Source organism: Dendropsophus ebraccatus, chromosome 7, assembly GCF_027789765.1.
Source record: "Dendropsophus ebraccatus isolate aDenEbr1 chromosome 7, aDenEbr1.pat, whole genome shotgun sequence".
In the NCBI taxonomy this organism is placed as follows: domain Eukaryota; kingdom Metazoa; phylum Chordata; class Amphibia; order Anura; family Hylidae; genus Dendropsophus; species Dendropsophus ebraccatus.
This window is the reverse complement of record NC_091460.1, coordinates 11409912-11435590: the sequence shown is the minus strand read 5'-3', so window position 1 is coordinate 11435590 and position 25679 is coordinate 11409912. Positions and strand designations below refer to the sequence as shown.

The window sequence follows — 25679 nt, the reverse complement described above, 5'->3', positions numbered from 1 at the left end:
CGACATGGCCTCCATCCTCCTTTCTAGACTCTAAATAGCTCCCTGTCCCTTTGGTGGCTTACCCTGTGCCCATATGGCACACTATCTCCACATGTGGGGTATTTTCGTACTCAGGGGTAATTACACTATATGTTTTGTGTTCATTTTCTCTTTTAAACCCTTGTGGAAATGGAAATAATCTAAAGGCTAGACCAAAATTTAGTGTAAACATTTTTTAATTTTTACACTAAATCATTGATTTTGTCTTGATATTTTTCATTTTCACAAGAGGATAAAAGATTTTTCCCCTCTCCCCTCATTCTTCTCTTCTCATCTTCTGACTTATGGCTATACTCTTGGGGTCAGTCTTCAAGGTTATAAAAATCTGGAAAAAGAGATACAAGCACGGGTGCTTGGGAGGGCCCCCCCCCCCTTTCAGCGGTTTCTTTCCACGCCTCTGAGAGTTGAGTGTTAGGCCCGGGAAAGATTGGTGGGTGGGTTTGCGCCTGTCTGACCGCGCCCGGGTAGGGGTAATTCCCAAGTAGTGTGAGGGCTGGTTTTGTTTTTTCTTCTTTTTTTTTTTTTTTGTTGGGTGTTTTTATTTTATTTTATTTTTTCCTCTCTCTCCCTCTTTTTTTTTTTTTTTTTTCCCTCTCAATATTTTATAATCCTATACGGAATTGGAGATGACTACAATAACATGTGTTTCTTTAAATGTCCAGGGACTCAATGTCCCTGAGAAGCGTTTGGGGGGGGGGATTTAAATATGGTTTTGGACCCGTCTCTTGATACTTCTTCTCGGACATCTGCACTTTCTCACTGCGTAGAGTTAAATCCACTCTTCACTCTTTTCAATGAATGGATGTATGGCGTCTTATGCATCCATCGGACAAGGACTACAGTTTTTTTTCCCACCCGCACAAATCGTACTCACGTATAGATTATGTCTTTATCTCTCATGCTCACTTGGAAAGGGTCACCACCACTAAGATTGACCCTATTTTGTTTTCTGATCACGCACTGGTTTCTTTAACACTTTCTCTTTCATCACAGGAGAACCGGACATGGAGGTGGTGCCTTAATGAATCGCTCCTAAAAGATCCGAAGGTGGTAGAGGAGATACAAAGGGATTTAAGAGAATTCTTTTTATTCAAACACCTGAGGTACCACCTACCACTGTCTGGGAATCACACAAATGTTTTATTCGGGGCTCCTTTATTAAAATTGGTACTAGACTTAAGAAGGAAAGGTCGGCACAGATTTCCTCATTGCTTTCTAGAATTGCGGTACTAGATAGGTGCCATAAACGCACTGGGGCAGTGGCAGTGGGTGAGGAGCTTTGCATGCTCCGTATGAAATTGTGAGATATGATGTTTATGAAGGCTAGGGCGGCATTCGCCAAGTGGCAACGGTGTTTTTATGAATTTGGGAATAGACCAGGTAAAATGCTTGCACGGGCACTACGGGTGAAACGCTCACGTACTTTTATCCCTCATATTACTTCAAGGAGAGGGGAGAGGGTTTCCCAGACATCACAGATGGCAGAAGTATTTAAATCCTATTTATGAAGCTCTGTATGGATTACCTAATTCTGACGTGCAACCCCCTTCCGCTTCAGTATATACAGCAAAAGATGACTATATTAAACACTCAGGCATGCCGAGTCTAGTGTCTGAAATTAGGGATGCTCTTGAGTTACCGATTACAACAAAGGAATTTGAAGAGGCCGTTGGGTCCTCGGATGCGAATAAAGCCCCGGGTCCGGACGGATTCTCCTTATCATATTATAAGAAATTTGGCCCAATAATCAAGGATCATTTCTTGGAAGCTTTCAATTCGCTTGTAAGGGATGGTGAGCTGCCCAACGATTCACTCAGGGCCTATATTACAGTTATTCCCAAGGAGGGGAAGGATACATCCCAATGTCATAATTACCGCCCCATTTCTTTACTAGATGTGGACCTAAAATTGTTTGCAAAAATACTAGCGTCTAGACTTACGCCGCACTTACAGCATATTATTCATTTGGATCAGGGAGGCTTTATGCCCACACGTGAAGCACGTGATAATACCACTCGGGCAATAAATATCATACATCACGCATCCACATACCCTTCTTCTTTAATGTTTCTTTCCACGGATGCGGAGAAGGCCTTTGACTGAGTCAGCTGGCCTTTTCTCTTATCTCACCTTGGACTTGGTCCTAATATGCTAGCTTGGGTGGGAGCGTTGTACTCTTCACCCTCGGCAGCTGTCTCGGTCAACGGCCTTCTCTCGCCTTTCTTTAGCATTTTTATTGGCACTTGTCAAGGATGCCATCTTTGAGGATGTTTTGATCCGTCACCTATTGGGAGGTAATAACTTAACAGAGAAATTGGATCTGCCGAGGCAGAAAGTTACCTTCTTTCCCCGTAGGGATAAAACTTAACTTTTATTGAGCAACTTAAACTGAAAAAGTAACACGTGCTAGTGTATATACAGTGCTACATTAAAAGATAATCAGTATGGTTGTTGTGGTCCGTGTTGGTATGTGAGCCTGCTATATTCGATAGGCTTGTTACAGTATATCGCTGGGCTGCGATGAGTATACTGTATTTTATATGTAATAGTGTGCGCTATACAACACTTAACAGTTGACTAGTTTCATTTAATACGGGACAAGCGATTGCCGGCTAATCGCATATGTCTCCGATTCACTTGTTGGATAGGAATAAAGAGCTATTATGACAAGTATGCTCTGCGTGTTACGTGGTTTGAGACTGGTACTGTTAGTGTCACTGCTGCAGTTGTTGATAGGCGGGTGATTTCAATCGCCCTTTATTCTTTCTTTTAGATTTAAAGGTAGCGCTTGACTAGGGGCAGGGCAAATTTACCTAAAATGATAACCTTAATACACATCCCCACCATTATCTTAACTTACCCTTCCCCATACCCTCCCCTTTACCTTGAAAGAAGACATGACACCTGCTAACGTTGGAATAATGGCCACAGCAGCCTTTTATTGAACAATAAATAACATGTCAAACATAATACCAACTATTTAAACCCCGATAACTCCCACCCAACCTAATAACATACCCATCAGGGAGGTCATGGATGGCCCAGCAGCAGTATGAAAAATATTGGTCCCCCTGTCGCACCGCGCCGACTCAGGGCTGGCAAATATGCCCCAATACTGCTTCCCAGATAACAAATATTCCTCCGCCTAAGCGGTAAGCACCACCAACCATGCCCCATCTCCCTGCAACCTAAAGGAGAGGGGATTGCCACCTTCAAGATCTCACCTCCAACACCTCCTCACACAGTGCCATCCACGACCACCCCTCCGCAGCTGCCGCGACAATAATGAAACAACATCAGCCAACCACCCACCTACCAAGAAACAGGGCGGGCGGGCGGGCGCTTCAGGTCCGGGACAGAGGAGCTGGTAAGCAGAAAACCCCTCCCCCTGCCTTTATACTTCCTCCCTGCTCCCCTCCCCGACGCTATCCCCTGCCCCCCTATTGGCCTCTGCCCGCATCCCCACTCCCCCTACTCCATCCCCTTTTCCCACAGCCTGACCATGCGTTGCCCTCATGCTCACCTAACCTAAGCCCTGTTAACCCCCTATTGCCCACCCCTTCATGTCCGGGCTGCAGCTATACTGCGCCCGCTTACGCCCTCCCTATTCTGTGAACTGTGTGGGTTACCGCGTATTTGACAGCGCTACGGCTTGTCACTTTGAGCAGTGCGGTATCTCCCTTACAGTTGTCCGTAGAGGTCCTACTCTTGCGGTCAGCGGGTCTGTGCCTCGCTGCACCTGAGTACGGGTTTGATTATTCTAATCAGCTATGTTCACATATCGCTGTATCTTTCTTTGATATCAGAAGTAGCGCTATTTTACAAGCTATCAGAGTTGCCGCGTGTTGACAGCATACGGCTTGTCACTTGCATATGTGCGGCGTATTTCTTGCAGTTTGCAGTGGAGATCCTACTCGTACGGTCAGCGGGCAGGGTGCCACGCTGCCCTTGAGTACGGGCCTCACTGTCTGCAATACTCACATATACCTATGTCAGTAATACACTGTACTTTGAACACCGGACTAAATACAACTCATCTGACTATCATTAAAATTCAATGCCTAGAAGGTCCTGACTAGTTTTGCTAGAAATTCTCTGGCTTTCTCAAAGGAGGCACTGGGGGGGGGGGGAGCTATGTGCGGCTTTTATGCCATTTGTGATGAGGATGCCATCTTTCACCTTTGATTTTTATTCTCACCTTGGAGCCTTTTCTATGTTATGTTAGACGCAACCAGGATATTAGGGGTTTTGTATTAAAAGGGCATGAACACAAAGTTGCAGCGTTTGCAGACGATTTACTATTTTTTCTTTCAAATCCAATTATTTCTCTTCCTAACCTTCTTAAAGAGTTGGCACGTTACAGGGAGCTCTCCAATTATAAAATACATTTTCAGAAGTCTAAAGCACTGAATATCTCACTCCCGGCTTCTGTGGTGCAGGGTTTATCTTCTTCCTTTGCTTTTAAATGGAATTCAGTTTCACTGAAATATTTGGGAGTATACTTGACCCCCAAAACATCACAGTTATACAGGGCGAACTTTCTCCCTCTTCTTGAAACCATCTCAAAAGATCTGGATAAATGGCATAAAGGGACCTTTTCATGGTTTGGAAGGTGCTCGATTATTAAAATGAATGTCCTACCTAGGATATTGTTTTTGTTCCAGGCCTTCCCAATATCAGTACCGTCTATTTTTTTTAGATCTATCTCATCTCTTTTTACTAAATTCATCTGGGCACACAGAACCCCTAGGCTAGCTAGAAGTATAATGTTTCGTCCTAAGGGTGAGGGGGGTCTTGGACTGCCAAATATTTATCTATATTATGTTGCTTCACACTTAACAAGAGTATTAGACCGGCATCGCCATCAGGAGAATAAACTATGGGTTAAGTTGGAACAGAATAGTATGGAGTGGGATCTGACTTCTGTAGTGTGGATCCCAAGGGCTTTTCAATACAGTTCTACGCACCCAACAATCACCCCAACGCTTAGGATGTGTGATAAGCATTTATCTAAGGGCCATTTAGCTCCCCACCCCTCTCTGCTCTTCCCTGTCATAGGGAACCCAGAGTTTACTCCGGGAATTGAGGATACGGTATTTAGGAAATGGCACTTGGCGAATGCAGGGCGAGCTAGCGCTTTTATAAAGGAGGGGCACTGGATTACAATTGTCCATCTGAATGGAGTAACTGATCCTTGCCCACTGGGCTGGTGGCGATGTTTTCAACTGAACCATTTTCTGCGCTCTCTGCCTAATGCAGGTATGATAGACCTTCAACAGATTTTAAACGGTTATGCACGGGAGTGGGTTATCTGCGTCACTCTCTATCTATTATTTATTCAGTTCTTTGCGCCCCCCCCCCCCCCCGAACACCATCAGCCCTCCTTACCTGTCCGAGTGGGAGAAAGATTTAGAGAAGACTCTTACGGAACAGCAGAAAACTCGCATTAATGCACTCACCAATACTTCCTCAATTTTGAGCAGATATCAAGAAACTAGTTTTAAGATCCTTTCTAGGTGGTATTGTGTTCCAACGTGGCTGCACAGAGTTTACCCAGAAAGTCCCTCAGGATGTTGGAGGGGGTGTGGGGAGGAGGGAACACTTATTCACACCTTTTGGAATTGTCCACGTTTAGATGGGTTTTGGAAAGAGGTGTGGAGAATAACTTCCAGTTTTACAGCATATCCTTTGCCTTTTACACCAGCCTTGTTTTTATTACATCTGTCAGATATTCCAATGGGGAGTTATCGGCGCTCATTGGTACGTCGTCTGATTAATGCGGCTAAAGTATGTATTCCAATGCTATGGAAGAGTGAGGAGATACCATCCGTTAAAATGTGGTTAAATGAGGTTGAAAAAATATATAAAATGGAAGACCTTACCTCACAATTACGAGAAAACAATAATAGATTTCTAGATACCTGGTATTCCTGGTGTCAATATAAGGAATCCACCGAATATAAAAGGATAATGGACATTTAGAGAGGAGAGGAGGGATGGAGGGGTTGGGGTGTTTTGTTGGGTGGGTTTTTTTCCCTCTTGGGGGGAGGGGGTGAGTGGGTTTACATGTCTTTGTATAATTGTGTGTGTGTGGGGGGGGGGGGCTCTATTTATTTTATGTAATTATGTAAAAACTTAATAAATGCGGCCACAATACGAGCCTCCAAAAGGAAGGGGCGTCATTTGGCTTTTGGAGGCTGGATTTAGCTGGAATGGATTTTGAGGGCCATGTTGCATTTCACCCCTTCTGGACCAGGCTAATTTTCGTTTTTGCGTTTTCGTTTTTTCCTCCTTGTGCTTAAAAGGCCATAGCAGTTGCATTTTTACACCTACAGACCCACATCAGCCCTTATTTTTTGCGTCACTAATTGTACTTTGCAATGACAGGCTGAATTTTTGCATTAAAATATGCAGTGAAACCAGAAAAAAAAATATATGCGCGGTGAAATTGAAAAAAACAAACAAAATGCAATTCTATTTCTTTGGGGGGGCTTCGTTTTTACGCCGTGTTTCCTATGGAAAAACGGACTTGTTATACATGTTCCTCAAGTCGGTACGAATATTATTTTATCTGATGGCTTGTATAAAATTCTAACCATTGTTAAGAAATATATGTTCCTTAAAATCGATCCATTTCCAGGCTTATAGCGCTTTTATCCTTTGGTCTATGGGGCTGTGTCAGGTGTCATTTTTTGCGCCATGATGTGTTCTTTCTATCGGTACCTTTATTGCGCATATACACGTTTTTGATCGCTTTTTATTACAATTTTGCTGGATTTGATGTGACCAAAAATGCGCAATTTTGCTTTTTGGGATTTTTTTTCCGCTTATGCCGTTTACCGAAATCAGAAATGTGATAAATTAATATTTTGGGCAATTTCGCATGCGGCGATACCAAACATGTTTATTTATTTATTTATCTATTTTTTATTTATAAAATGGGAAAAGGGGGGTGATTCAAACTTTTATTAGGGGATGGGATTATTTTTTTTTATTAATTAATATTTATTAATTTACTTTTTTACACATATACTAGAAGCCCCCCTGGGGTTGATTGAGTCAAATAGCACAATAGGGCCACATATGGGGTATTTCTATAAACTGGAGAAACGGGGCAATCAGTATTGGGGTGCATTTCTCTGGTAATAATTTTATAATAATGAAATATATTGGATTACAATAAAATCCCTGCACAGAAAATAAAAATTTTCAAATTTCTTACACACTTAGCTTTTATTTCTGTGACTCCCCTTAAGGGTTAAAAAAATTTCTGGATGTGCTTTTGCAGAGTTTGGGGGGTGCAGTTTCTGAAATGGGGTGCTTTGTGGGGCTTTCTAACATACAGTCCCCTCAAATACACTTTAAGGGCTATGTTCACACTACGTATCTTTCCGGCCATAGTGCGAACCGCGAATATACGCATGTAGTTTTGAGGTTGATGCGTTCGCTTGAAAGTATACGATATACGGCCGCACAGTTCACACTACGTATGAACTTACGACCGCATCGTATACCGCGCCGTGAAAAATGAACACGACCATTGTTTGAGGACGGAAATGTTCGAACTCACGGCCGTGGATTTCCATGCGGTCCCGTATGAAGTACTTATTTCAGCCAAATTGAACTTGATTTTTTGATCCAAAAGGTTCTGTGAGTTTATTGGGCTGGGCGAAGATTTCCAAGTAAATGACCTGTTTCAGATCGCTTCAAAACAAGCTAGGAAGCAGAACTGTACTACGGCGGGCATATGTTGGCGGTTCATACGCATCCGGCCGCATGTCGATTTTTCCCACGCCCGTAGTTTCAGCCACACATGTACGGCGGCGTACGAACTACTGCCGGAATCGTACGCAGTGTGAACATAGCATAAACCCTAAAAAAAAATCTGATTTAGAAATTTTAGTGAAAACTTGGAAAGTTTCTAATAATATTGTAAGCTTCCTATTGTAAAAAAAAAAAAAAAAAAAAAAGATGCCGCCAACATAAAGTAGACATGTTGCTAATGCTATTTAATATATGATTTATGTGGCATAACCATTTTCTGTATAAGCAAAAAAGTTGGAAAAATGCAATTTTTCACGTTATTTAGTTTTTTTTTCCATAAAGATTCGTTATAAGTATCGACTCCAATTTACCAGAAATGTAAAGTACAATATGTCACGAGAAAACAATCTCAGAATCAGCCGGATAGGTAATAATGGCTTTAGGTAGGCCATTTCAGGCCCGGTCCTTAAGGGATTACTATTACATTTGATTAGTTTGAAGAGTTCTGCACCTGACCATACCAAATATATTGGGTTTTTTTTGTTTGTTTTTTTATGGTTTACAATCTTTTATTTGAAAATTTTTGGTAATATGAATTTTTAATATAGAAGGTATAATATATTTATTTATTTATTTATTTATTTAGGGGCTTCTATAGGCAATCATGTGATTGCTAATGAAAGTCAATGCATTGCCATTGCTAAACATTGAACTGATTTATCTGCTTATACAGATAGGGCCCTTTTACACAGAAAGATTATCTGACAGATTATCTGCCAAAGATTTGAAGCCAAAACCAGTAACAGACTATAAACAGAGATCAGGTCATACAGGAAAGCCTGAAATTTCTCCTCTTTTCAAATCGAGTCCTGGCCTTGGCTTCAAATCTTTGGCAGATAATCTGTCAGACAATCTTTCTGTGTAAAAGGGCCCATAGAGTCAAATTGTAGAAGCAGCTTAGTCACAGCAGCATTTGCCAAGACAATGGATTGGCTTCATCGAAGGGCACTGATCTCACCCCTGCACCATCAATCACACGCAGCCATACTGTTTCAGTTTTGCTGTAATTGTTGACAGATGCCTCTAAACAATTGAAAGAGCCAGCATTGGAGATTGCTCCATCCCGTCTATTAGTGGCGGTCCTCGGCTGCTGAAAACATCCAGCTGCCGCTGGGTATGTAATAGGGTGGAGTCCAAAGCCCTCTCCATATACAGTTGATTGGTATACTCATCCTGTGTGGTCAAAAGATATTAGGAAATTAGTAAGAAGTCATGTACTTTATAGCATAAAATAAATATATTATTATTATTATTATTATTATTTTATTTTTAATTTTTTTTTTACAGGGCACATTTTGAAGGGATCATACATTCTCTGATTTTTCTCTTTGCCATTGATAATATTAACCAGAATCCTGACATTTTACCCAACATTACTCTGGGATATCATATATATGACTCCTGTGCAGATCTGCGAGTAGCTGTACAACGCGTTTTATATCTTCTGTCCGGCCCAGATAAAAAGATACTGAATTACTCTTGTATGAGCCGTACTGGTGGCCAGCTGGTCGGTGTCATTGGAGACCGTCACTCATCTACCACTATTCCTGCAGCACAGATCCTTGGACTATATGGATATCCTCAGGTACTGGATACTGCAGGCATTGTCTTCCATTACTTATTACTAGTGTTATAATTTGATTGAATGGGTATGTCTCTGTAATTTCTGTAACGTCTCCAATGTTAAATGCTCTGAGATTGGAGGGGGGGAGGCATCAACTGTATATAGAGAGGGCTTTGGACTCCACCCTATTACATACCCAGCGGCAGCTGGCTGTTTTCAGAAGCCGAGGACCGCCACACAGTTGTCAGTGTGTCTTATGTACTATTTAGCACAGATGAGGAGAGGTACTCAAGGGGATAACTTTCTAACTGTATTGTTTACCTTATTTATGCCACTGTTGTATGGGATGATTTTCCACCAATCACAGACCAGAGCGATGTCCTTCCAGTTTCTTTTTGTCCAATCACAGCATAGTATATACCCTGAGGGGAAACTAGTCTAGTGAGTTCCTGTCAGCATTTTTCTGACGCAAGGTCTACCAGGAGGGGATCCTTCTGCAGTTTTCTTCCAGTGGCCTGGCCTGGAGACCAGGACCCCTGTGTGGGACTTTGTACCAAAACAGTTCTCTTTATCTCCTCTCAAGCTACCCCATCTTGGCTATGTCTGGCTAGAAGCTCACCGAGTGTGAAGCTGAGGTGAAAAAGCCCCATGATGTCTGTGTGTATAGTCTGTGTGTATAATGTCTGTGTGTAGTGTCTGTGTGTGTATAGTGTCTGTGTGTATAATGTCTGTGTGTGATGTGTGTGTGTATAATGTCTGTGTGTGGTGTTTCTGTGTGATGTGTGTGTATAATGTTTGTGTGCAGTGTATGTGTGTGGTGTCTGTGTGTAGTGTCTGTGTGTATAGTATCTGTGTGTATAATGTCTGTGTGTGATGTGTGTGTGTGTGTGTGCGTATAATGTCTGTGTGTGGTGTCTGTGTGTATAATGTCTGTGTGCAGTGTCTGTGTGTATAGTGTCTGTGTGTATAATGTCTGTGTGCAGTACCTGTGTATAATGTCTGTATGTGGTGTCTGTGTGTATAATGTCTGTGTGTGATGTGTGTGTGTGTGTATAATGTCTTTGTCTGGTGTCTCTGTGTGGTGTCTGTGTGTATAATGTCTGTGTGCAGTGTCTGTGTGTATAGTGTATAGTGTCTGTGTGTATAATGTCTGTGTGCAGTGCCTGAGTGTATAATGTCTGCGTGTGATGTGTGTGTGTATAATGTCTGTGTGCAGTGTCTGTGTGTATAATGTCTGTGTGCAGTGTCTGTGTGTATAATGTCTGTGTGTAGTGTCTGTGTTTATAATGTCTGTGTGTATAATGTGTGTGTGTGTGATGTGTGTGTGTATAATGTTTGTGTGCAGTGTATGTGTGTGGTGTCTGTGTGTAGTGTCTGTGTGTATAGTATCTGTGTGTATAATGTCTGTGTGTATAGTGTCTGTGTGTATAATGTCTGTGTGCAGTGTCTCTGTGTGGTGTCTGTGTATATAATGTCTGTGTGCAGTGGCTGTGTGTATAATGTCTGTGTGTGATGTGTGTGTGTGTAAATAATGTCTGTATGCAGTGTATGTGTGTGGTGTCTGTGTGCAGTGCCTGTGTGTATAATGTCTGTGTGTGGTGTCTGTGCGTGTAGTGTCTGTGTGTATAATCTCTGTGTGTGGTGTCTGTGTGTGGTGTCTGTGTGCAATGTCTGTGTGTATAATGTCTGTGTGTATAATGTCTGTGTGCAGTGTCTGTGTGTGGTGTCTGTGTGTGGTGTCTGTGTGCAATGTCTGTGTGTATAATGTCTGTGTGTGGTGTCTGTGTGTATAATGTCTGTGTGCAATGTCTGTGTGTGGTGTCTGTGTGTGGTGTCTGTGTGTATAATGTCTGTGTGCAGCATATGTGTGTGGTGTCTGTGCGTGTGGTGTCTGTGTGTGGTGTCTGTGTGTATAATGTCTGTGTGCAGCATATGTGTGTGGTGTCTGTGCGTTTGATGTCTGTGTGTATAATGTCTGTGTGCAGCATATGTGTGTGGTGTCTGTGCGTGTGGTGTCTGTGTGTATAACGTCTGTGTGTGGTGTCTGTGTGTGGTGTCTGTGCGTGGTGTCTGTGTGTATAATGTCTGTGTGCAGCATATGTGTGTGGTGTCTGTGCGTGTGGTGTCTGTGTGTATAATGTCTGTGTGTGGTGTCTGTGCGTGTAGTGTCTGTGTGTATAATGTCTGTGTGCAGTGTCTGTGTGTGGTGTCTGTGCGTGGTGTCTGTGTGTATAATGTCTGTGTGCAGTGTCTGTGTGTGGTGTCTGTGCGTGGTGTCTGTGTGTATAATGTCTGTGTGCAGCATATGTGTGTGGTGTCTGTGCGTGTGGTGTCTGTGTGTATAATGTCTGTGTGTGGTGTCTGTGCGTGTTGTGTCTGTGTGTATAATGTCTGTGTGTGTGGTGTCTGTGCGTGTAGTGTCTGTGCGTGGTGTCTGTGTGTATAATGTCTGTGTACAGTGTCTGTGTGTGGTGTCTGTGCGTGGTGTCTGTGTGTATAATGTCTGTGTACAGCATATGTGCGTGTGGTGTCTGTGTGTATAATGTGTGTGTGGTGTCTGTGCGTGGTGTCTGTGTGTATAATGTCTGTGTGTGGTGTCTGTGCATATAATGTCTGTGTGCAGTGTCTGTGTGTATAATGTCTGTGTGCAGTGTCTGTGTGTGGTGTCTGTGCGTATAATGTCTGTGCGTGGTGTCTGTGTGTATAATGTCTGTGTGTGGTGTCTGTGCGTGTAGTGTCTGTGTGTGGTGTCTGTGCGTGTAGTGTCTGTGTGTGGTGTCTGTGTGCAGTGTCTGTGTGTATAATGTCTGTGTGTGGTGTCTGTGTGTATAATGTCTGTGTGTGGTGTCTGTGCGTGTAGTGTCTGTGTGTTGTGTCTGTGTGTATAATGTCTGTGTGTGGTGTCTGTGTGTATAATGTCTGTGTGTGGTGTCTGTGCGTGTAGTGTCTGTGTGTGGTGTCTGTGCGTGTAGTGTCTGTGTGTGGTGTCTGTGTGTATAATGTCTGTGTGCAGTGTCTCTGTGTGTGTATTTTCTGTGTTCAGTGTCTGTGTTGTAGTTTCTGTGTGTGTTTGTTTGTGTGCAGTATCTGCGTGTGTGTGTGTGTGTATGTGAGACTCTCTCCTCTAGCCTGGATACAAGGCATGGACAATCTAGGTTCCTTATAACACCCTGCAGCATATTTGCCTACAGATCTAGCATTTGGGCCTGTAGATCCTGCACACTTTAGAGTTCCAAACCTGGCTCATCATTAATGCTGAACTGGTAATAAATCTGGTGACCAAGCAACCAAGGAAGTGTTACATAATGACATTTCTATTCCTGGGACCCCTGCTGTTTCTGGCTGTCAGATGCCCAGCCATAAGGAGGAGTCTGTACAATTAGTATTTTTGTTTCCTTCCGTGCAGATCAGCTATGGAGCCACCGACCACTCACTATCTGATAGACGCCTCTATCCACATGTTTTCCGCACCGTCCAGAATCACCACGTCCACAATATGGTAATAACCAAACTGGTGAAGCACTTTGGCTGGACCTGGGTTGGGATATTAGTATCGGATAATGATGCCGGAGAGAATGAGCTGCGGATACTGAGGAAGTACATGAGAGAGGACGGGATCTGTGCCGCTTACATTATAAAACTTACAGAGAAGAATGTCAATGATTTAGTACAGCTTTTACAGATTATAGAGAATCCAAAAGTCCGTGTCATTGTAATATGTGGCACCTACTCTAGTTATGGAGCTGATATACTCGTTTTTTATGGATCTATATTCTTAAATATAACTTTTATCCTTCCACCATCCTGGGCTTCCAGTGACATCATTACAGAGCGCCAGCATCCCGCACTGCATGGAAGTCTAGCCGTGGACTTTACATCAGAAGCTTTTCCCGAAGAGGAAGATTTTGTGAGAAACTACAAGAAACTCCCCAATTTATACAACACTGAGAAACTTTGGTCGAAAGTAGATTCAATAGAAGGAAATAAGGATAAAGACTCTTTTGTTCCATTAAATTTAACCAAAGAAGGGTATGATGGCATTATAAACTATGCAGTGCCAAGTCTGAGGAATTACCTCTCACTGGGTGTGTCTCCAAACTTGTATCGTGCCGTAGAAATCCTGGCCAAAGCTCTACATGAAATGTTCTTATATATAAAAGAGAAATATCAAGAACATTCTATCCCAGGACTTCTACAATATACCCGGAGGTTACAGCGTTACATACAGAGGATGAAGTCTCCACTGGACCCAATGGCATCTTCATATTACTTCAATGACCAAGGAGAAGCTGCACATCCATATAAGATAATAAACTGGATATTTATAGATAGGATGACACATATGGTCAAAGTAGGAAATCATGGCGATCAAAATCTTTCTATAAATTCCCAATCTATAACATGGAAACACAAAGAGGAGGTAAGAAGCATTATGAGTATGTAAATCTTGTGATTTTACCCTGGTTCCCTATGGGGGAAGTGCCCTGTATGTCAGCCTACCCTTTTAATAATTTATTTTTAGATTTTTGATACCATAGTCCTGCCTTTAGTGGAGATAAGACTGATGCCTTTAACCCCTTCACATCAGCAATACATAGATATACTGTATGTTCCTGCTGCACATACCAAGTGTAGCAGGAACGTATATGCACGTTCCTGACTGTGAAGGGGTTTGATGTGTGCGGGACCGCTGCAGTGAGAGCGGCCCTGCACACATCATTGTCCCAGGAGCTGAGGGTGAGGAGAGGCAGCTGCGATTGTGATGTTTAAGGTACTTAGTGACGGAACAAGCTTCTGTCTGAGTGATCGGCTGCGGGGGTCTGAATCGCATGTACTGACGGGTGGGGGTAAGCCTCTTACGTCCTTCCTGTCAGTTTGACATTCTATGCATAGAGTCTGCTCTCATGAAGGCTCTATACATAGAATGCCGATAACACTGATCTATGTTATGCTATGGCATAGCATAGATCAGTATATGCAATCCAATGATTGCATCTTACTGTGAAAAAAAGTGTAAAAGAAAAAAGTAGTAAAAAAAAAAACTTTATACCCCTCCCCAATAAAAGTTTAATATAACCCCTTGTCCATTATAAAAATAAAATAAACATATATATCATAGCGTGCAGAACTGAACCCTTTGAAGACCAAGCCCAAAATGACCCAGTGGACCATGCAAATGTTCATTTTTTGTGTTTTTTTTCCCCCTCCTCTCCTTCTAAGAGCTCTAGCACTTTCATTTTTCCATCTACAGGGCCATGTGGGGGCTTGTTGTTTTTTACAGGAATAGTTGTACTTTGTAATGGCGTCTTTTATTCTAACATAACATGTATGACGGATCCCCAAAATTATTATTTATAAAGAGATATAAATTGATGTAATTGTAAAAAAGAATGCAATATGGTAACGTTTGGGGGGTTCCTGTGTCTACATAATGCACTATATGGTAAAAGCGACATGATACCATTATTCTATAGGTCAGTCCGAACACAACCATACACGGATTCTCTAATGTTATTAAAGAAAATTTTATGAAATCCTTTTTTTTTGCAATTAATTATTTCACCAACGGGGCTGTATGGGAAGTCTTTTTTTGCGCCATGATGTCTAGTTTTCATTAATACCATATTTTTGAAGATCAAACGTTTTGATCGCTTTTTATTAAATGTTTTTAATATATAACAAAAAATCGGCAATCCCTATCGGAAGGTAAGAGACCTCCGGCAGTCCAGTAAAACAATCGGGACCCACGCAGTCACACTGCAGGGGTCTCGATCAGTAAGTAACAGGGGCTGTCCCAGTCATTTACATTTAAACGCTGCGATTGTGCCACAATCTCGGCATTTAAGGGGTTAATGACACGCTGCAGTGCGATCGCTGCAGCCAGTCATTAACGGGGAGGGCCCGACTGCTCACTGCTGGTGCGCTTCATAACACAGGACGTACCTGTACGCCCAGGGTCGTCTAGGGGTTAGAATATTACATTATTCTTCCCGCACGGTGAAAAGTGTAAACAAAAAATAAATAAATAAAACACACCAGGATTACGGATTTTTTAAAATTATATATCAGAATTTTTTTTTTTATAAAAAGTGATCAAAATGTTTCTGTTACACCAATATGATATTAATAAAATCTAGAAATCCTGGCACAAAAGATGGCCCCAACCAGTCCTGTAGGTGGAAAAATAAAAGTGCTATGGCTCTTAGAAGGCGGAGAGGAACATTGCGTTAATTTGACCCGGACTTTTGTGCATCAAATGGCTCTGTCTTGAAGGGGTTAAGTTTAGAGATAGAAATAAAAGAATAAAGAATATAGGTAGACCATTGATGGCTTATTATCATTAATATTATTTATTTATTTTTATTTTTTTTGGGGGGGAGCATTTAAGGAGATCAAAAACTATACAATATTTAAAGTGATTTAAAATATTTGTGTACGCATTGCAGGGTCAGCGGTCACTGACTGACACGGTGTTGAGTTATTGTAGGGACTCATGTGAACCAGGGGATCTGCACGCGGTGCATGGGGCAATATGGTTTGATCATATTATATACCAACATCCTGGCGTTGGTTTTTAAATGTAGCTGAGAGGCATTAGTGTCAAACATGGGTGTGATGTGCATTGCTCCTTTCTCTCCTTGTCCGTATTTAAAGGGATTGTGTTGCTGAATTTTAAAATAGTTTTATATAAAAAAAACAACAAAAAAAAAAAAACGTTTTTACCATTTTCCCATGTTACTGTCTGTATTATAAAATAATCCTGAGACCACTAGGTCTAAAACTAACTAAAACTTGTGGCAAAGAGACAAGGCTTCGGTAAAGTGATCTGTACAGTATTACAGCGACATTACAGAGAACGATTTTCATTAAAAAATTTATATTATGATCGAAAATGAGTGATTATATGTCCGTGTAATAAAACCCAACTATCAAACAACAAATTAAAATTTGTTCATTTTTGTTTTTCAACATGTTGGTAAATTATCGTTGGTAGTTCACCGATTGCATATATTTTTGTATAATAAGTCGGTCACCGATAAAACATGTTGTGTGGGTTGTCCTGAGGAACAATTAGCGACCATATGGGGTAGGGGATTTTTTATACATTTTTTTTGTCGCAGCCCAGATCTACAGATTCCGGAGCCCGGTAAGCAGAAGGGATCTCCCCTCTGTGATCACACTAGACACCAGGGATAGAGGCACATAATACATTTAAAGTGCCTCTTTACCCACAATCTGACCCCCCCAAACCACTTGTACCTTCACATGCTTTTAATCCAAGATCTGTCCTGGGGTCCGTTCAGCCGGTGATGCAGTTATTGTCCTAAAAGACAACTTTTAAACTTGCAGCCCTGTGTCAAACTGCGGTGGCGTAGAGTATCTGTGCATTAGGCTGGCACACCCTCTCTGTTCCTCCTCCCCACCCTCTTCATCATTAGGAATGCTCCAGGCAGATTGTCTCCTATTCATCAGCTGTGACAACACGGCACATGGGCTGGATTGTTAAGGCACCTGTGCAGTGTTCACTGCAGGGGAATAGGGAAAAAAACTGCCAGGGGCATTCCTAATGATGAGGAGGGCGGGGGCAAGGGACAGAGAGGTTGTGTCAGCCTAATGCATACACAGTATAGGCCACGGCCCTTTGGCATAGGGCTGCAAGTTTAAAAGTTGTTTTTAAGGACAACACTGCATCACCTGATGAACGGACCCCAGGAGAGATCTTGGATTAAAAGCAGCTGACGGTACAAGTGTTTTTTTGTTTGTTTGTTTTTTTTGGGGGGGGAGGCAGATTGTGGGTACAGAGTCGCTTTAAATGCATTTGTCAGTGCAAGGTGGTGGGCAAAGTGCATCTGGAGGCATGTAGGCAGGATAGCAGGCAGGTACAGAGCAGAGAGCTGAGGCAGAACTCACACACCAGAACCTGGACTCATGGGCAGGAAAGTTAGGAACACAATGCTAGGGTAGCTAGGCTAGAGCAGGAATTAGCACAAGAGTGTGTTGGAGTGGGGTTAAGCAACAGCGGCGCTAGGCCCCTGCACATGGGCTTCAGTCTCTGCTGAGAACAGGTATGAGTGACAGGGGGTGCGTTCTGGATCACGGAATGGCACCGCAGCCATGACTTGTTTCAAAAAGTAAACAATAAATAAATAATAATAAAGTAAATACAACTCTTTTGGCATCTTTACTTCCCTGTGTGCTTCCCCTGTGTGTTCTTTCACTTTCCTGCCTACTGTTGTTGCTTTACTCTGTCTGAATAACTTACCGACCTTGATTTTTCTACTCACCTCTGTAATATACGTCACTCATAGGCTATGTTCACACATGGTGGAAGTGGAACAGGTGGGTCAAAATTATAATGGAAAGATTTGCACAGTTTCTGTTAACACACTCCTGGTTTGGTTGAAAAAAAGTAATTCCCCTAAAAAGTAAGTAATTCCCCTCGTAGGCAATTCCCCTGTAGGTAATGCCCCCCATCCCATGGGCAATTAACCTGTAGGCAATACCTCTCTATGCAATCCTACGCTATGAAGGTAACCCCCTGTAGGCAAAAAAAATAACCTCTTCTGTAGAATAACCCCCTAACGTAGGTATCTCCCTGAAGTAAATCTCCTGCACTCCTGTAGGGATCCCCCCGTAGTAAGCCCCCTCTCACTTTTGCAGGCATCCCTTATTAGTACAAAAAAAAAACAAACACACATACATACCTATCTCCTAGGCCAGCCCATCTTTGAATTCTCTTCCTCCAAGCTCTGTGACATGTCCCATCTGCTGGGGAATTGGGGAAGAGAGTGGCCTTTTGTGGCCAGAAGTTTTATAATGCCTGCCACCACAAGAGTGACTGGCGGAGTGGAAAGCCAATGGATCCTTGCTCTGTCAGTAAACAACATTTAGTGGCGGGCTAAAGCAGCATCCTGTCCCTGGTGATGTGAAGGGAAATAGCACATCACCAGGAGGCAGGCAAGGCTGGCCTATGGTGGAGACCGACTCATCTGGCATTTGCCAGAAATGGCAGATGGCCAGCCCACCCTGCATAGCTCTATGCAGACTTCAAACCTTAGATGTTGTGCTGAAGCCATGTGATTATTTTTTCTATATAAGAAACCCCTATTGATACGATCGGACACTTCATAGTCTGTAACTTTAGGTCCCCTTTTGTTTTTGTCATATACACACACTTTTGTAAACTGCCCACAACAACCAATTACAGCTCAGGAGAAATGAAGTGGGAGCTGTTATTGGTTACTGTGGACAGTTCAAACCCTTTGATAAATCTTGGCCTTAGTCTTTGTCATTCGGTAAAAGTTTTTGTGTTCTCCTTCAGGTTCCAGTATCCCGCTGCTCAGAACCATGTTTACCTGGAAGTAGGAAAATGGCGAGACAAACAATCCATACCTGCTGCTATGACTGCGTCCCGTGTTCAGAAGGAGAGATGTCCAATCGGACTGGTAGTAGGACTGTCTTACCAAAGGGGATATTAACATTGATGATCAACAGGGTGTACACACAACCCAATACACAGCTATGGAGACATGAGAAGAATAGATGCAACTCACAACTAAATAGGTGCAACTTTAGCCCTAGAGAGTTCTAGCTGATTCAACAGTAAGGAACGGACAAAAAGTTTTTCAAATGCAGCTGACAAGAATGTAAAAGAGATCAAATATGGTCAGACATATTCCCTATATGACAAGCTTGCTTTCTAGGGTTATGGTTGTACCACAAAATGAGATATTAATGTCAGACGGAGGGCAGCTCAGTTTTAGGAAGATTGGGTTGACGCCAGATAGACAGTTACTGGTGTTTTGAAGGAGTGGATATCACCAAAGGAGGTATATAGCTGGGTGAAATTACGGGAGGAGGTATATAGCTCAGGTAATATCACGGAAGAAGGTGTATAGCTGGATATCTTCAGAATAGATATGATACTGGAAGCCAAACTTGCTGATACTATGTCCAATAGGTAAAAAGTGGGAAAAGGAGTGGATCCTGGACTGATCCCTGAAGAACCCCAACAGTAAGGGGAAGAGAAGACGAGGTGAAGCCAGAAAATGATACACTAAAGGAGCGGTCAGAGAGATAGGAGGAAAACCAGGAAAGAGCAGAGTCCTTGAGGCCGATAGAGCGGAGCCTGGAGAGGAGATGGGATAGCAAGAATAGACTAGATGTTCGAAGATTTTAGAGATAAGAGCCAGCTCAATAGTTGGCTGTACAGGATGGGTCGAGAGATTTTATTTTATTTTTTTCAAAAAAGATCCCAGAAGAAACAGAGAGGTTAAAGATTTTAGTTAAGTAATTAGTGAAAGCAGGAGAAAGAGACTGGAGAAAAGTATAAGAAAATAGGGTCACTAGAGCAAGTTGTGGGGTGATAGAAGGAGAGGAGTCTGGAGACTTTCCTCTGTCACTAGTTTAAAGGCTGAGAGGGATAAGGAAGTAATGGAAGATGGGACTGGATCAATACTATTTGTGGATTGGGAGATGATATGATGGATTTTGTAAATTTTGTCCTTGAAGAAAGAGGCTAGATCTTCAGCACAGAGGATAGATAGATAGATAGATAGATAGATAGATAGATAGATAGATAGATAGATAGGAGATAGATAGATAGATAGATAGATAGATAGATAGATAGATAGTAGAAAACAAGCCCCACATCCAAATTCAATGTGACGGGTGCTCAGGGAATAAGTCCTCAGGCCAAGGATTCTGCAAATAGAAGACCAGCTCGGGTGGTACAAAAAGTGTAGTTTATTCCAAAATGGTGAACAAACAGATGCAAACCTTTGATAGCCTCACGCTATCTTTCTCAAGCATAGTGGGTGGGTCATGATGCCATCATTTAATAGTCATTCAGTATGAACTATTTCATGTTTTATAATGTGTGTGTATATCTCAAGACTTGTTCAATCACGCAATGCACTAGTCACAGCACTATTTGGTTTGTGGTATTTATGTTATATATGCACTTGTAGTGCTCTTAATATGTTTATATTTTACTGTATACAATGTTATTGCCATTATGCAAATTGTATCTATGGGCGGAATATATTACCCTCATTACATATTTAATGATGTCATCATGACCCACCCACTATGCTTGAGAAAGATAGCATGAGGCTATCGAAACGTTGCATCTGTTTGTTCACCATTTTGGAATAAACTACACTTTTTGTACCACCCGAGCTGGTGTGCTGTGGACTCTCCATCTTCTAGATAGAGATAGATAGATAGATAGATATGCTGTGGAAGCGAGTGGCACTACAGATCTCAGCGGTGCGGGTGCCAGTTGGCTTGGTTCTGACCACGAACCTTTAATCCAAATAGAAAGCGATGACCAGCGGCACACCAGTTGTGTAAAAACAAAACGTGATGATTTATTCGTGAATCAATACATCTCAGCAGGTGCAACACAGTCTAGCACGACGTTTCGGCGGGGATCGGCGGGCACTTGAAAATGGCGGATCCCCGCCGAAACGTCGTGCTAGACTGTGTTGCACCTGCTGAGATGTATTGATTCACGAATAAATCATCACGTTTTGTTTTTACACAACTGGTGTGCCGCTGGTCATCGCTTTCTATTTAGATAGATAGATAGATAGATAGATAGATAGATAGATAGATAGATAGATAGACTGCTTTAAAAATCTGTGTGAAGAAGCAGAAACATTGCTAGACTGAAAGATATAGAAACATACAAGATTGTCGGCAGAAAAAAACATGTTGTACATCTACACTCACCGGCCACTTTATTAGGTACACCTGTCCAACTGCACGTTACCACTTAATTTCTAATCAGCCAATCACATGGCGGCAACTCAGTGCATTTAGGCATGTAGACATGATCATGACAATCTCCTGCAGTTCAAACCGAGCATCAGTATGGGGAAGAAAGGTGATTTAAGTGCCTTTGAACGTGGCATGGTTGTTGGTGCCAGAAGGGCTGGTCTGAGTATTTTAGAAACTGCTGATCTACTGGGATTTTCACGCACAACCATCTCTAGGGTTTACAGAGAATGGTCCAAAAAAGAAAAAACATCCAGTGAGCGGCAGTTGTGTGGGCGGAAATGCCTTGTTGATGCCAGAGGTCAGAGGAGAATGGGCAGACTGGTTCGAGCTGATAGAAAGGCAACAGTGACTCAAATAGCCAACCGTTACAACCAAGGTAGGCAGAAGAGCATCTCTGAGCGCACAGTACGGCCAACTTTGAGGCAGATGGGCTACAGCAGCAGAAGACCACACCGGGTGCCACTCCTTTCAGCTAAGAACAGGAAACTGAGGCTACAATTTGTACAAGCTCATCGAAATTGGACAGTAGAAGATTGGAAAAACGTTGCCTAGTCTGATGAGTCTCGATTTCTGCTGCGACATTCGGATGGTAGGGTCAGAATTTGGCGTCAACAACATGAAAGCATGGATCCATCCTGCCTTGTATCAACGGTTCAGGCTGGTGGTGGTGGTGTCATGGTGTGGGGAATATTTTCTTGGCACTCTTTGGGCCCCTTGGTACCAATTGAGCATCGTTGCAACGCCACAGCCTACCTGAGTATTGTTGCTGACCTTGTCCATCCCTTTATGACCACAATGTACCCAACACCTGATGGCTACTTTCAGCAGAATAATGCGCCATGTCATAAAGCTAGAATCATCTCAGACTGGTTTCTTGAACATGACAATGATTTCACTGTACTCAAATGGCCTCCACAGTCACCAGATCTCAATCCAATAGAGCATCTTTGGGATGTGGTGGAGCGGGAGATTCACATCATGGATGTGCAGCCGACAAATCTGCGGCAACTGTGTGATGCCATCATGTCAATATGGACCAAAATCTCTGAGGAAGCTTCCAGCACCTTGTTGAATCTATGCCACGAAGATTTGAGGCAGTTCTGAAGGCAAAAGGGGGTCCAACCCGTTACTAGCATGGTGTACCTATTAAAGTGCCTGGTGAGTGTAGTCTACCTTATGTAATATGTTGTAAAATCTGCTTACAGACAGTGATAACTGCATTAAATGCCCAAGTGATGAATGGCCGAATGAGAAGAGAGACGGATGTCTGCCCAAAGTCCTGGACTTCATCTCTTACCACAATGACACAATGGCTTCTGTATTCTCCGGTGTCTCGCTCTTCGGATGTCTTCTGACCGGCTCCATATTGGGAATATTTATCTCCTACCGGGACACTCCTATTGTTAGAGCTAATAACCGGAACCTGAGTTATCTCCTCCTGGTCTCCATCATCCTCAGCTTCCTCTCCGTCTTCTTGTTTCTTGGTCGTCCCACTGATGTCACTTGTAGATTACGTGAAACCAGTTTTGGAGTCTTCTTCTCAGTTGCCGTCTCTTCACTATTCGCCAAGACTGTGATGGTTTGCGTTGCTTTTAAGTCCACCAAGCCTGGAAGCCCCTGGAGGAAATGGCTGAGTGTGAAGCTTCCCTATACCATAGTGATGTTGTGTTCATCCATTCAGGTTATAATCTGTGTTATCTGGTTGTCTATCTCTCCACCATTCCAGGACCTGGACACTCAGTCTTATCCTGGGAAGATCCTCATTCAGTGTAATGCAGGGTCAGATATCTGGTTCTTCTCCATGTTGAGTTATCTGGGGTTTCTGGCAGCGGTGAGCTTTGTTCTGGCTTTCATGGTGAGGACATTACCGGACACTTTCAATGAGGCCAAATACATCACCTTCAGCATGCTGGTGTTCTGCAGTGTCTGGATCGCCATGATCCCGGCTTATCTGAGCACCAAAGGGAAATACATGGTGGCTGTGGAGATCTTTGCAGTGATGGCGTCCAGTGCTGGACTGTTAGGATGTGTGTTTTTTCCAAAAATTTTTATTATTTTATTTAGATCCGAAATGAATAGAAAAACCGACCTGCTGGGGAAGAGGAAGGAATGATTGTTAGTAGTGATCACTGATATTGATTAGAGATGAGCGGGCAATACTCGATGGAGTAGCTATTCCATCAAGTATTGCACTACTCGAAAGATTCGTTTTCGATCGAGCATCGGATCAAAAATTCGAATTTAAACGAGCTTTACTAAAGCAGCTAAACAATTGTTTTGCTGTTTTACTAAAGTATAGCACAGAAAGGCTCTGTTCACACAATGTTGAAATTGAGTGGATGGCCGCCATTTAATGGTAAATATTTGCTGTTATTATAAAACAACGGCTGTTGTGTTGAAATAATGGAAGTTATTCACTGTTAAATGGCGGCCATCCACTCAATTTCAACATTGTGTGAACAGAGCCTTTCTGTGTTTTCAATCCACTCCTAGTTGAGGGGGCAAAATACTGACCAAATACTGACTGAAATATACTGTGTGTGAACCCAGCCTTAGCCAATACAAAAATAATAAAATAATAAAAAAAATGCTGTTTCAATCAAATATACAGTAAATAAATAAATAAATAAATAAATAGTACTTTACCAGACCTGGAACGTTCCACAGTAGACTCACACTCTGGAGGAAAAGCAGGGGAATATAGAAAAGAACTCAGGGACGCCTCAGAAAAAAGTCTAAACTTTCACATTCAAACAGACCAAATGTGTTTAGTAAAGCCTATGGAGCCAAATAGGGGAGTAATAGGGAGGCCGCCACTTCTTTCTGCCATAGAAAGTAATTAGGATGCGTAGGAGCAAGCCATAACTACTTCTCTATCTGTGTCCATTTAGTATATGCAGGGCAGGTTAACCAGATGGGGATGTGGTGGAGATACACACAGTAAGGCCATGTTCACACAACATAGATGCACCCGCATCCCAATTCAGCACAAATGAAGATCATCTGGCCGGTACTGCAGTACCGGCCGGCATGATCTTCATTAACGTCGCCGGTGTTTCACGTTGTGTGAACATGTTAGGGATAGCCAATCCTTCCTGAGTTTTACTACCTATCATAACACTTTTCGGTATCCTTTGCCTCTTGGACCTCCAAAATGAACTGAACAATAGCTGTTGGGATAGATTTTAACTCTACAGGGAAAGTTTAAAATAATACAGTAATTTTGGCAAAATCATAATGTTCACAGCAGCCACTCGACCCAGGAGGGAGACAAAATTTTCCATTTTGTTAACATTTTGAAACGTGGGGGGTGTATAGGGTGTTGTAAGTAGGTGTCAAGTATATGCCCAGGTATTTAACCAATGAAGTCCACTTAAACTTAAAGGAGAAGTCAGGCGAAAAAGTATTGTCTCCCAAAAGTTATACAAATCACCAAAACAAATCACCAATATACACCTATTATGTGAAATGCTTATAAAGTGCTTTTTTTCCTGCACTTACAACTGCATCAAGGCTTCACTTCCTGAATAACATGGTGATGTCACTTCCTGGATAACATGGTGATGTCACTTCCTGGATAAATTGGTGATGTCAGGATCCGCTGGAGCTCCCTGAGCTGGATGTGCGGGCTGTGGCTGCTGGAGAGGGGCATGGGGACAGTCCGCACGATTCACCATCCGTTCCGCCAAAAGATACGCAGAAAACCTACTCCAGTCCTCAGCTGCCGTAAGTTTTCGGTGGTGTGCACCCGAGCGCACAGGATTTATTCGTTATTCGAAATGAATATCTCCCGATACTCGAGTGCTCGTTTTAAGTAACGAACCCCATTGAAGTCAATGGGAGACTCGAGCATTTTTTGAGGGGACTCGGTAGAGGGAAGGTCGTGTGAAAACCTGTCAACCTCAGAAATTGATGGAAACACAACGGAAATGGACAGGAAACAGCAGGGGCAGCATGTATGCATGCCTCTGAGGCTGCCTAATGGCACCATTATGCCTAATTCTGTGCAACAGCCTGGTTAAAACAGAGGTAGGCATAGGGACCACCCAAAAACTCAGTCTGACACAGCATGGCAGTGAGAACACAGGGAACCATTAAAACAGGGGTAGCTTATCATGAACCACCCAAAAATTCAGCCTGACACAGCATAGCGGTGAGGGCAGAGTCAACAAGGTAGAAGCGGTAGCCAGTCAGCCTTCCAAAATTAGACCAGACCTAGCAGGGAAGTGAGCTCACAGAGAATCCTTAAAAGAGAGTGAGAAAGCACGTGAGCGATCGGCGGGCCCCCGGCAACCAGTCCCGCTCCTCCGCAGACGTAGTGTGATGTCAGAGCATGGCAGTAAGGACACAGTAAGAACAATACAGTCTGCTTAAGAGGCCACGGAATTTGATCAAATACACTTTCAATCCTTTAAAGGGGTAGTCCACCCAAAAATTTTTTCTTTCAAATCAACTGCTGCCATGAAGT

The 25679-nt window shown here is 42.7% G+C and overlaps 1 protein-coding gene across 1 annotated transcript; it reads left to right on the top strand.

The window, feature by feature from the left end:
- The first annotated feature begins 1635 nt into the window (after positions 1–1635).
- Positions 1636–23324, top strand: LOC138796436 (vomeronasal type-2 receptor 26-like). Its single transcript, XM_069976038.1, has 8 exons — positions 1636–1831; positions 2268–2333; positions 5098–5298; positions 5675–5826; positions 9215–9448; positions 12834–13847; positions 18750–18873; positions 22417–23324. The coding sequence occupies exons 1-8, from the start codon at positions 1636–1638 to the stop codon at positions 23322–23324; spliced, it is 2895 nt and encodes a 964-aa protein (XP_069832139.1).
- The last annotated feature ends 2355 nt before the right edge of the window (positions 23325–25679 follow it).

Bases quoted from the DNA above. Each gene is read 5' to 3' on its own strand.
- LOC138796436 (XM_069976038.1), top strand. From the start codon at position 1,636: ATGCCGAGTCTAGTGTCTGAAATTAGGGATGCTCTTGAGTTACCGATT. The intron at 1,832-2,267 runs GTGAGCTGCCCA...GCCTTTCTTTAG, and splicing joins CAATTCGCTTGTAAGGGATG to CATTTTTATTGGCACTTGTC. The intron at 5,827-9,214 runs GTATGTATTCCA...AATATTAACCAG, and splicing joins GTCTGATTAATGCGGCTAAA to AATCCTGACATTTTACCCAA.